Below are 13,250 nucleotides of genomic sequence, written 5' to 3' on the forward strand. Positions count from 1 at the left end.
GAGACTTTTCTTATTTCTAGCCTCTTCTCTCCATGTGAATTTGTGCACATTTTTATGTTGGAACATGGTGTTAGTAATAACCAGTCCATGTCCTGAGCAGAAATCCAACAGATATTTGCCATTATTATTTGCTTTGCTCTTTTCTCCAAATTTTCCCAAAATATTTTTGTATGTCTCACCATCATTTCCTACTCTGCTATTTAGATCCCCAAGAAGGACCAACTTTTTCTTTTTGATTGTGTCAGTTGCTTTTTCTAAAGCCTCAAAAAATTCCTCCACTTCTACCTTAGTAGAACCTTCTGTGGAACCATAGGCACAAATAAGTCTCATTGTCCAGTTCCCCATTCTCATATTTGCCCACATTACTCTACTTGAGATTGACTGCCATTTAAGAAGATTAGCCTCATATTTTGTGTTGAATACTATGGCTACTCCTTCTTTTCCTTGATTGTCATTGCACGAATATAACATTTTGTATTTATTGGTCAGAAAGATCTCGCCAGTTTTTGTCTTTTTTGTTTTAGTCACCCCTATAATGTCGATCTGGTACTTATCTAATTCCTCAGCTAGCTCCATTTCTTTGCCATTCCGGCTTCTTACGTTGATAGTACCGATCTTTAACTCTGGTGATGTTGAGTTGGGGTATGTTTTCAGATTTGTTCCAGTAGCTGACTTTTCGCTGTTCACCCTGGTTCCCTGGCAAAAACAGCGGGGGACTTGTTTAACTGGGCGATGCCCCAGCCAGCATGAAATTTTGTCATGTTGTACCATCATTTTTTCTTTTGGTTTAACCAATAAGAATACAATTTGGTCGGCTAAATCCCAAATTGCCAGCCCATCCTCGTTCGTTCAGTATCCAAGCAGATACCCAACAGGGTGCACCACTAGAAGGTAAGGATTGGACATTAGGTCAGAAGCCCTGGTCAGTTCTCCGCATTCCTTTAAAGGCTATGTGGAGGTCTCCTCTCAGTTATACAGCTTTGACCCTTAAGCACCCCTAGGTCATTCTTTGTTTTATAAAATTTTAATTCATTGTTCTCATCTGTCCAGAGATTTTGGAAATAGGTCACCCATTTTTCTTAATCTATTGTTTGTATTTTTATCTTTTCTTTTATTTCTTTATCTATGTATTTTATTTCTTTATAGGTTTTGGGTTGTGGCTTAAATAAATCCTTTTCTAGTTCTGTTACGAAATTGTTCCATCTTTCTCTATGTTTTTTCCTTACTTCTCGTTTTGCAATTGCACTATTTCTTTTATATTCTATTTCTGCTTTTATTGTTTTGGAATTTAGCCATTTCTGGTAACTGTCCTTTTTGGTTTTTATTATATTTTCTATTTCTTTGTTCCAGTCTCGTAGTCCTCTTTTTCTAATCCATTTGTGCTTTATTCCTAAGGTTTCTGTTGCTGCTTTTGTGAGAATTTGTTTCAAATTTTCCTATTCATCTTCTATGTCACTTGATTCATGTGTGGTTTATGTTTTTAAGTTTGTGCATTTTTGATATTGTAGTCTAACTTGAGGATCCTGTAATGAAGAAACTTTGTAGCTTGACTGGTAAGAATTTTCAATTCTATCTGTTTTTAGCCACTTTGGTTTAAAACGAATTTTTGCTGATACCATATAATTATAAGAGTTTAATTCAAAGCCTCAATATGCTCTTACGTCTAAAATTAACTCTGCTAATTTAAAATTTGTGATAACGTAGTCAATTACTGATTTGTATCCTCTGGCTGACCAAGTATATTTATGTATTTCCTTGTGTTTAAACATTGAATTCATTATTCTCATATTATTATAAATGACAAAATCGTGCAATATGCGACCATTTTGATTACATGTATCTTCGCCAAATTTACCTATGTTTGTTTTGTATTTTTTGTTTCCTGTTCTGGCATTTAAGTCTCCTGCTAGCAGTAAATAGTCAGTTTTGTTTGTTTGTTTTATCTGTGGTATTCTGTAATTCTTTATAAAATATATTCCTGTTTTCTTCTTTTCCCTCTTCTGGTGCATATGCACCAATTATTGTTATGTGGCCTCTTAATGTCTTGAGTCTAATTTCTATTAGTCTTTCATTCAAATAGGTATTTGAATATATATATATATATATATATATATAATTCAAATAGTAATTGATATAATTCAGTAAATATATAATTCAAATAGGTAGGAAGTCAACTGAATAAATTTATATGGAATAAGAGAGAAATTAGCTGTATACAAGACAGTTTTCAAACCAATATTAACTTATGGATCTGAGAGATGAGTTAGAAGTAAAAACACTTGACCAAAGACTAGAGACTGCAGATATGAGAGTCCTGAGAAAGATTAGAGGCCTGAACAGATGGTATCAATGGCAATATCATATCATATTAAAAACGAGGATATTAAGAATGAACTTGCATTGTCAGCATCCAGAAATGCATTAGCAGAGCTAATCTCAGGTGTTATGGTCACTTAAGCAGAATGGGAGAGGAAAGATCAGCAATACAATTTTCTGCCAGGTTGGCAGGAAAAAGACATAGAGGAAGACCAAGATATAGGTTGATTGATACAGTAAAAAGTGCCTTAGAAGGCAGAAATAAATCACCTGATAATATTGGAGTCTTGACTGGTAACAGATGGATTTGGAGGAAAATTGTTGATAGGAAGTTAGTAATGGTGTAAATTTTTCATGTAGTACTATCATATCTTGTACACCCCTTGAGGGTATATATATCAGGAATTTGATGATGATGAAATATTCATATGAGTGAGCTAAAGATTCAGAAATCTGGATACCTTGATCTATGGACCAAATATGATTCTTAATTAAGCAGCTTTTGACCTAAGGTATGCTTGTAAGTTGACTTTAATTAATTTAGGACCACATTCATCCATACCCTCAGGGGGATTCAAAGGGAAGTTACTGATTTGATCAGGCACACTGTCTTCTCAATCATTTCTGACTGCATCATTGCATCTGGAGTGATCTCTTACACTCCAGATTGAGAATACAGTATAAATTAGATTAGCTCATGCATGTTCTTGAATGTTAGTCTTGCAAAGATCATTTTGAAATGTCTTCACTTTTGGTATGATTTTGAAGCCACTGTTCACTGTTCTGATTTTCTTCAGAACTCTCAGATCAGTGATATCCAGTATTTAAATTCTGGAATTTAAATACTGAATACCACTGATATCTGGAAAGTGAATTAAATAGTAATAATCAAATTCCTCATATGCCTCTCCAAGGATGTTCAAAATACTATGATAAGTGTACCTAACTTCCTATCAACAATTTTCTTCCAAATTAGTCTTATCTTTTAGGATGCCAGTATTGTGAGATGTTATTTTTTGATCAGGAGAGTTCAAACTTCATTGCCAATGTTTGGTCTTTGAATATTTTTATTTGCATCCAACACCTGATTTTCTTATCTTCCCTATTCCATTCTGTTTGTGGCCCTACTATCTGAGGTTAGCTCTACTTGCAAATTCCTGAATCCTAACAATTTCAAGCTAACTTGAAATTGTTACTGTCAACTTCAAGCTAACTTGAAATTGGTAACATTCATGTTAACTGCTAATAATCTTAAGTTATCTTTAAATTGTTTCATTTTTACTGTTTTTACTGTGATTCTTCCTTAGATACCATCTGTTCACTCTGGATTTTTTTCAGAACTCTCACATCTGTAGTCTCTAGTCTTTGTCACCTGTTTTATTTCTAACTCAGTTCTCAGATCTCCATATCAAAATTAGTTTGACCACTGTGTTGTATATAGCTAGTTTAGTGTTCTGACTAATTTCTCTTATTTCATATAAATATATTTGTTTTACTTCCCACTAAAGTCAGTTTTCTCTTTCTGTTATCTATTTCCATATTTAATTTACCAATTAAAAATCATTTCTGAATAGTTAAAATATTTTATATCGGTAAAATATTTTACCAATCAGAATACAGGTAATATTTTCTATGTTCCTATCCCTTTCTGGCAGTTTGTCTTTTTATTATTGATTTTATGCCGTATTTGTTACAGCAGTTATTCAGTTTAGTTAAGAAATATTGCAGACTGGTGTTGGATTTATTTGAGATAGTGTCATAATGTAAAGAGCTAAGTTGAACATCTCCAATATTGATATTAGGCCATTTAATTTCATAATATGATTCATATAGAATCATATTATGATTCGATATGAATCATATGAGCCATAGGATATGAGGCCGAGATTGACTGGGGGAAGGGTCATCTGTAGTAAAAGAAACATGGACAAGTTCATAGTCAGAGTTCCAAGAGTATTTGGAAGGAGAGCTGGTTAAGAAAAACCCTGTAGTGTTGAGAGAATGATGGGAATTATTTGCAATTTTGGTAGGTAGGTTAAATGCGTTGGTTTATTGATGTCAGGAAACAGTTCAGTTCCTCTTCCATCTTGGTCGGTGATGTTGGATAAAGGGAGCCTTCATATTGCATTAGATAAAAAGTTAAATCTTCATGAAATTTGTCCAACTCTATTAAGATATGCCTAAGTGTATATGGTTAAGCCAGATTAGTAAAAATTGCATTCCTCTTTCAAGTGAAGTACACTTCACCAAAACATGGCACAAGTATTATGTTGTTTTCACATAGGTAGGTGATCATTCCTATCTATCGAGGGTTGATAAGAAATAAATGTTAAATGATTGTGATCTATGTGCAGTCTAGCAAGTACAACGTCCTCTCTTCTCTTTCTATTTAAACGTCTACCAGTGCTCAATTTCTGCCTTATTCTCATTCAGTTATTATGTTTGTGTTTCCTCCCACAGGTTGCTGTTTGTAGTCTATATATGGCACTGACAAACAGCACTTAAAGAATGTATAAGCTGATTTAACAGCTGCATCTTTGGTGTTATTGTTATTATCATCAAATTCCTGATATGTACCTGCAAGGGGTGTACAGGATATTATGATAGTACTATATTCCTCTGATTCTAATGTGGCTGGGTATCCAGCACTACTGAACATTCTACAAATGTTCCATCAGGTCATCGCCTGATGGAACATTTGTAGAACATCATAAAGCACAGGATGGTGATTGTATACAAGAGAAAAGAAAAATTGATTCCAAACATAGATGGTTTAAAGAAGAATGGACACACAAGTATTGTTTAATTGAATATAAAACTAAATTTTTATGTCTGATATGCTATGATTCAATTGCTGTGCCCAAAGAATATAATATTAAAAGAGACTTTAACACAAAATTGCAAAAAATCTTCACATGACATAAAAGTGAATGAGTTTAAAAAAAAAATCTTCAGTCAGAATAAAATATTTATACAAAAAGTAGTGCAATAAATACAGCAGTGACTAGAGCAACATATTTGGTTGCACTTGAAATTGCACATTCAGGTCAGCTGTTGACCAAAGGGAATGCCACAAAAAAAAAAGTTTCTTACTAATCTGTGAAGAAATATGTTTGGAGAAAAAAATATTTTTTTCAAGACTGTTTTTTTTATACCTGAAAATTTATTGATACTCTTAAAATGAAACATGCAGAATCCATTGTGGTAGATGAGAGTTGCGATTCTAAAAATACTGCCTAATTATTAGTTTATGTACATACAATAAATAAAATTTCAAAATCACTGAAGAACTTGTGGATATGTGATCATTGCATGGTCATACTACAGGAGAAAATATTTGCAAAGAAATATTTAAAATTTTGAAGAATCTTAACCTTCCAAGTGACAAACTCAGTGGCACTTTTAGTGATGGCACCATCTGTGATTGGAAAATATACTGGTGCAATTATATTACTTAAAAAAAGATTCTGTCAACAAATTGATACTAAGCATTATCACTGTTTGATACATCAAGAAGTTTTATGCAGTAAAGTACTTTAGTTGGATCACATAATGACACTAGTCATTTCAATGTGAATTTTATGCAAAGAAAATCATTGAACCACTAAAAATTCCAAGAAATTTGAAAAAAATAGATGTGAAGTATGGTGATTTGTTGTATCACCATACATTGTCTAAGAAAAAAATTATCATTCCTGATCCATTGTGTAAATTTTGATTACTTCCTGTTTTAAAACACTATTTACAAACAGAACTTTGATTTGGCCATGGGCAACCCTTTATCTCCTTTCATCATTATCAGCCTTGTCGGTCTACTACTGGATGAAGGCCTTTTCAAGACTTCTTGAAGAGGCCTTTCCCATGTCACTCCTGCAAATCTGATGATATCATCAATCCACCGTGATTTAGGTCGGCATCATGGTCGTTTTTCCTCTCGTGGAATTCAATCCAGTACTTTTGTCCATCGTTGATCTTGTCTTCCAGCAATATACCAGTCCATTGCCACTTCAGGTGTTTCACTCTTCCTAGGATGTCAGGGACTTCGGTTTGATTTCTTATCTGCGTATTCCTTTTTGTAATCCAGTCTTGTGATACCAAGCATACTTCTTTCCATACTAAATTGTGATCTTAATTTTTGAATTTCCTTTGCATTTAGCATCCATGTTTCACAGCCATATGTTAATATAGGAAGAATGCATTGGTCAAAAACTTTTCTCTTCAGGCATAACATTAGTTGGCTTTTGAATGTTGATAATTTTCCAAATGCTTTTGGAAAATTTATGGCCAAGGAGTAAAAATTGGAGAGGTTATACCTTAGGTTAGTATTAAGGTGGACCTGATTTAGATCAATTTCTGTTCATTCAACAATTTTTCTTTCAAGCTCACCATGGCATGGGAAAAGCCATCAATTCCTCACCCACTGAAATCAAGATTATGGTAAAGATATATAGATGATATTTTCTTAATTTGGAGCAATGGTTGAGATATCCTCCAAGAGTTCTCGAGCCATCTCAACAACTGACAAACAAAAATACAATTTATCTATGAGTTGGAAGATAATGGTTCTCTCCCATTCCTGGATGGCAAACTTACATGTCAAAAAAATTGAAGATCTCTATCTCATTAAAGCTTGGCATAATTTCTACATTAAGTAAATTGGCTTGCTCCCACATCAATGAAGAAGAGATCACTCATAAGCAGAGTGTTAATAAGTTACTGTTTAATCCACCTGCTTACTGTATTGAAGATAATGATGTAAATGGTTTTCTCTTCCATATATCAGCTTCATTTCACCAAATTTAGCCAAAATTCTCAAAAAATATAAAGTCATTACTTCTTTCACTCCTCTAACCAAACTCCTTTCCTTCCTTTGGCTAAATTTGGTGAAATGAAGCTGATATATGGAAGAGAAAACTGTTTACATCATTATCTTCAATGTCTGACCAAAATATGCCATATTTTGGTTAGACAGAAAAATCTCTTGAACTATGTATAGAGGAACATGCGAGAGACACACTATCTGTGGCAGAATTAGAGCCAATGCTCTATCCAGTCATGTTCTTAATTCTGTTAACTCTAACAATGAAGCTACCATGCACCTAGTGATCTGGGATAAACCAGAAAACGTTTTTAGATGCCATGGTGAGCTTGAAAGAAAAATTGTTGAATCAACAGAAATTGATCTTAATCAGGTCTGCCTTAATATAACCTAAGCTATAACCTCTCTGATTTTTACTCCTTGGCCATCAAACTGTGGCATACACCTATGTGAACACATTCAAGGATACTGTGGGATCCAGAATGCTTTCAAATGTCAGCAATCCAATCGTAACTTAATTTATAGCTGTTGTTCTCCAGAAATGTTTATTTTGCATTTGTCTTTTTTCACTTCCATATTATGCATCCAATAAAGTCTACACACACACTGGTATTTTATACAAATATATATTTGCATAAGGTTACAGGTAGCGATTAAAAAGTTTGTAAATGTAATAACATCCTATTATATTTACTGCAAAAAAATTTTTTCCATTAAATAGGCCCAGGAATATGAGTTAAATTTACAGCTTCCCAAAGTATTATCAGAGAGCAGTGAAGAAGAAAAAGGAGATAACCTGGATGGAGTTTATCCATTACCAGATTCAGAAGATGAACTTATGGTCATAAATCATAAAAAAATAAATGCCGTAAGTATTGAAAATTCAGTTCTAAAATATTCCTTTTTGAAGATTATTCTTGACACGAAGTGCACTTACAGAAAAATAAGGGTGTTTCATATGCATGCTTATGTGAGATGCTAAGAGAAAAAAATCTGTTCAAATCAAAATGGGCCTTAAAATATAATATATAGCTTTTTAAGTTTCATGGTAATTGAAATGAAAGATATGTCGTTGATTATTAAATCAGGTATGAGGCATCATCAAATTCCTGATAAGAACCTTCAAGGGGTGTAGAGGATACTGTGTAGTACCATATAAGAAGAGTTTACAATATTAATAATTTCATAGCAATTTCCAACCAGATTAGACTATTAAGATCATATTGTTGTTGGATCTTATATTTTGGTCCTCTGACTGCATCACTCCACCCAGATTTTGGTCTCTTTGGATGAACTTTTTTTCTATCATCCTTGCATTAATCATCTGTTTTGCTTACCTTCCCTCTCCAATTCTGTTTAAGTGATCATGCTACTTGAGATTATCTCTTACACGTTCCTGAATGCTAATAATGTCAAGTTCCTTCCTAATATCTTTTTTAAATATCATTTTGCCACTGATGCCATCTGTTTATCTCTCTCCCAATTTTTTGAACTTTCATATCTATGGTCTCTAGTCTTCAGTCATCTGTTTTATTTTAACCCAGGTCTCAGATCCATAACACAGTCAGAATACTAAACTATCAGTATACAAGATTAACTTTTCTCTTATTCATATAAATTTATTCAGTTATGCTTATTCTGTTGTTTATTTCCGTGTTTAATTTGCCACTGACTCTAAAAATTGTAACTAAATAGCTGAAATGTTCACTTTTTGTATAGGAACTCCATTCAGGATGTTTCTGTTAGTTCTGCTTATGTTTACAGTCTGTTTTTTTATAGCTTACTTCTATGTCAGTTATTATTAAGCAACAGAGAACTAAATGCTTGTCTATAAGATGTGTAATGTAATGATCTGCTCCAGTTATAGGGGAATCGATCCAATTTATATTATCTGTAAACTTTTTTAAGTATTTTATTCAAGAAACCCCCTACCCACGTCTGTAATGCCGTTGGTAACTAACTAACAATGCAGATTACATCAAGACAGATCACAGATTTCCAATATATGCCATTGTTGTCTCATTGTCCAGTTCCCCATTCCGATATTTGCCCACATCACTCTACTTGAGACTGCCTGCAATTCAAGAAGATTAGCCTCATATTTGGTGTCGAATACTATGGCTACCCATTCTTTTCTTTGATTGTCATTGCCTGAATATAACATTTTGTATTTATTGCTCAGAAAGATCTCACAGTTTTGTGCCTTTTTTTTTTTTTTTTTTTTTTTTTTGTTTCAGTCACCCCTATTATGTCGATCTGGTACTTATCCAATTCCTCAGCTAGCTATATTTCTTTACCATTCAGAATTCTTATGTTGATAGTACCAATCTTGAACTCTGGTGATGTTGGGTTGCAGTGAGTTTTAGGATTTGTTCCAGTAGCTGACTTTTCGCTGTTTGCCCTGGTTCCCTGGTGAAAACAACAGGGGGTCTTGTTTAACCAGATGACGCCCCAGCTGGCATGAAATTCTGTCATGTTGCACCATCGTTTTTTATTTTAGTTTAAGCCAATAAGAATACAATTTGGTCGGCTAAATCCCAAATTGCCAGCCCATCCTCGTTCGTTCAGTATCCAAGCAGATACCCAACAGGGTGCACCACTAGAAGGTGAGAATTGGACATTAGGTCAGAAGCCCTGATCGATTCTCCACATTCCTTTAAAGGCTATGTGAAGGTCTCCTCTTAGTTATATAGCTTTGATCCTAAAGAATCCCAAAATGCTCAAGTATGGAGATATAAAAGTCCTACAGTGGCTGCACTGCATGGTTCAGAAGTATATTGGTTTTCTGTATATTGCTTTTCTGTATATTGGTACTATGAGAGCAGAGCTCTCATAGTACCAATATACAGAAAAGGAAATAAAACTGAATGTGAGAATTACAGAGGTATTTCTCTGCTGAGTGTTCCTGGTAAGATATATGCAAGTATACTTGAGAAATGGTTGAGAAGATTTGTGAAAGAGAAGCTTGGTGAAGAACAAGCTGGATTCAGGCCAAATAGAGGCTGTCAGCATCAGATTTTCACTTTACGACAGATAGTTGAGAAATCATGGGAGCATAACAAAGATCTGTATTTAAGTTTTGTAGATCTGGAAAAGGCATATGACAAGGTGCCGAGAGAGAAGCTATTGGAAACATTACAGTTATATGGTGTCACTGGGGCATTATATCAAGCAATACTTAGTCTTTATTTGAGCTGTAAGTCAGCAGTTAGAATTGAAGGAAGTACAGGAAGATGGTTTAATGTTAAATCTGGTGTGAGACAAGGATGTACATTATCCCCTCTGTTATTCATTATCTATATGGATTACATTATGAAAGAAAGTGGTATTAAACCTAATATCAAAATTGGAGATGTTAATGTCAGTTCTTTGCTTTATGCGGATGATGTTGTACTTCTAAATAAATCCGCTACAAGTCTGCAAGATTCCCTGACTAAAGTAAATAACTGTTGTAATAGATATGGTATGAAGGTCAGCATTAAAAAGACAAGGAAAATAGGCCAAAAACATTGAAAATATCAACTGCATTGGTAATGGAGAACCTATAGAACAAGTAAGACATTTCAGCTACTTAGGCACGATTTTTAGTTAAGATGGTAAATTAAATATGGAAATATACAACAGAATCAACAAAGCTGGTATGGTAGGAAGTCAACTGAATAAATTTATATGGAATAAGAGAGAAATTAGTGAAAATACTAAATTAACTGTGTACAAGACAGTATTCAAGCCAATTTTAACTTATGGATCTGAGAGCTGGGTCAGAAGTAAAGCACTTGACCAAAGACTAAAGACCGCAGATATGGGAGTACTGAGAAAGATTAGGGGGTATGAACAGATGGCATCAATGACAATGCCATATTAAAAACGAGTATATTAGGAAAGAACTTGACATTGTCAGCATCCAGGAATGTGTTAGCGGAGCTAATTTCAGGTGATATGGTCACTTATATACAGAATGGGAGAGGAAAGATTAGCAAAAGAAGGGTTCTCTGCAAATTTGCATGGAAAAAGACCCAGAGGAAGACCAAATATAGGTGGATTGATATATGGTAAAAAGTGCCTTAGATGATAGAAATATAAGATCTGATTATGTTGGAGCCTTGACAGGTAAGACTGATTTGGAGGAAAATTGTAGATAGGAAGTTAGTAATGATGTAATTTTTCATGTGGTACTATCATATCCTGTACACCCCTTCAGGGTATGTATCAGGAATTTGATGATGATGATGATGCCATTGTTGTTTAGTCTAATCCAGTACATCTCAGAAATGGTGTCCAGAAGGAGTATGCACAGAATGTTATTGGTGACTCTCAATATGTATTTTATCAAAGAAGAATCACAAATGACCAATTTTCAGTGTGTGCTAAATACTTGAAAAATGCATTGTATTTGGATGTAAAATATACCATCTTGTCATACATTTGTGATCAGCATAGGTAGGTAGATCTTACTTATGTTGCTAACCTATTGGTTTACCTAGTAGTTTTAGATGTTGCATTTATATACTGCAGCATCTAAAACTAATAATTAAGTCACTAAATTTATTTAATTAGATAAATAATAAGTCAATATTTTGTCTTAATTGCCAAAGTATCTTCATGGTCACAAAGAAATATATTGAATACATGCATGTAGGTACGCTAGTAGGAAGACAAATAGACTGATTTGTAAAAGGCTGGGGATAGAGACTGAATGAGTTTTAGGTTTCTTTTATGGCATATTAGTGAATATAGGGAAGCATACCAAAAATGACCATGATGTCAGTGTCTTTGGGAATGATATCTGACAAGATTTTAAGTGCACAAGCTGTTCAGTATGCTGAATTCCAAGCTTTGGATCATTCTCTTGAACGTCTCTGATGCTTCAGCACAAAAGGAACTTAAAAAAATAAAGGTCCCCCATATCCAAAAGCTTAATAATTTATCCAAGAAGATAAATAAGCTGCAGTTATCCCAGAACACTTGGTAATTAACAAGTATTAGCTCAAGAAAGAAGTTATCTAAGCTGTCAGTCTTGGCCATAACACTGAAGGAAATACCAAGGCTGTAAATTATGGCAAAAATAGAACATAACATCTGCAGCCACTCATCCCATATTGCCAGTAATATTCAGGTGCACTTAAAAATTATGCCAGAACCAGAACATTATGAGGGTGATCTGCAGTGTTCTCTGCCTACCAATGAAAAAACTAATTTATAATTTAAAAATTATGTTTATTTTTCAACATTATTCCAGCAATGCTCCCATTATCCTGTCCCTGTAGCGTTTCTTAGTAAGATCTGCAAAATACCCATCTACAGCTGCAATCACCTCTTGATTCGAAGAAAAAGCTGACCAGTGAATAAGAGTTTTAGTTTTGGGAAGAGATAGAATCTGGGGAATAGGATGGATAGTGCAGATCCCTTAATTTTTCCATTGCCAAAACAGCTTTGTGGACGGGTGCATTGTCCTGATGAAAGATGATTTTTTTCTTCTGCAAACCGGGTCTTTTCTCACAAAATTTTTTTTGTCTAGTTTGGTTAAAAGATCGGAATAATATTCCCTGGTTATTGTTTTACCCTTTTCAAGATAATTAATAAACACAATGCCTTTAGCATCCCAAAACACCAACCATGACCTTTTCTTCGAAGTGATGAAACCTACTTTGGCGCTGAACAGCTGGCTTCTGTCTACTGTTTTGACTGCTGTTTGGATTCTGGTGTGTAATGGTGAATCCAAGTCTCATCCATAGTAATAAATCGATGCACAAAATCAGTTTTATTCTCGTTAAAATGTTCCAAGCACTGTTCAGAGATTTTCATGCGAGTGCGTTTTTGATCTGCTGTGAGCAAGCGCGGCACCCATCTTGTGCAAAACTTTTTCATTTCCAATTCTTCATGCAAAATATATCCTACACTTTCTTTTGAAATGCCTATAGTCTCAGCAATTTCACGCACTTTGAATCGCCGGTCATCCAATACCATATCGTACACTTGATCAAGGATTTCTAATGTTACACTTTTTGGACGTCCTTCATGTAGATCATCTTCAAGGCTTGTATGGCCACATTAAACCTTCTTTTACAAAGAATTTTATGACTGTATGATACTCAATTTTATCCATTTGAAGGGA

The 13,250-nt window shown here is 34.2% G+C and overlaps 1 protein-coding gene across 2 annotated transcripts in view; it reads left to right on the forward strand.

Moving 5' to 3' along the window:
• The window catches only part of Sas-4 (spindle assembly abnormal 4), a 527,986-nt gene that overhangs the window by 55,330 nt on the left and 459,406 nt on the right, over positions 1–13,250 (forward strand). For both annotated transcript variants that reach the window (XM_090396928.1, XM_090396929.1), the window contains exon 4: positions 7,857–8,003. In XM_090396928.1, coding sequence (XP_090253054.1) covers positions 7,857–8,003 — 147 coding nt within the window. The remainder of the gene's footprint in view (positions 1–7,856; positions 8,004–13,250) is intronic.

Source organism: Typopeltis vanoorti, chromosome 8 (assembly GCF_054136105.1).
Source record: "Typopeltis vanoorti isolate ZY-2024b chromosome 8, IOZ_Tvanoo_1.0, whole genome shotgun sequence".
In the NCBI taxonomy this organism is placed as follows: Eukaryota; Metazoa; Arthropoda; class Arachnida; order Uropygi; family Thelyphonidae; genus Typopeltis; species Typopeltis vanoorti.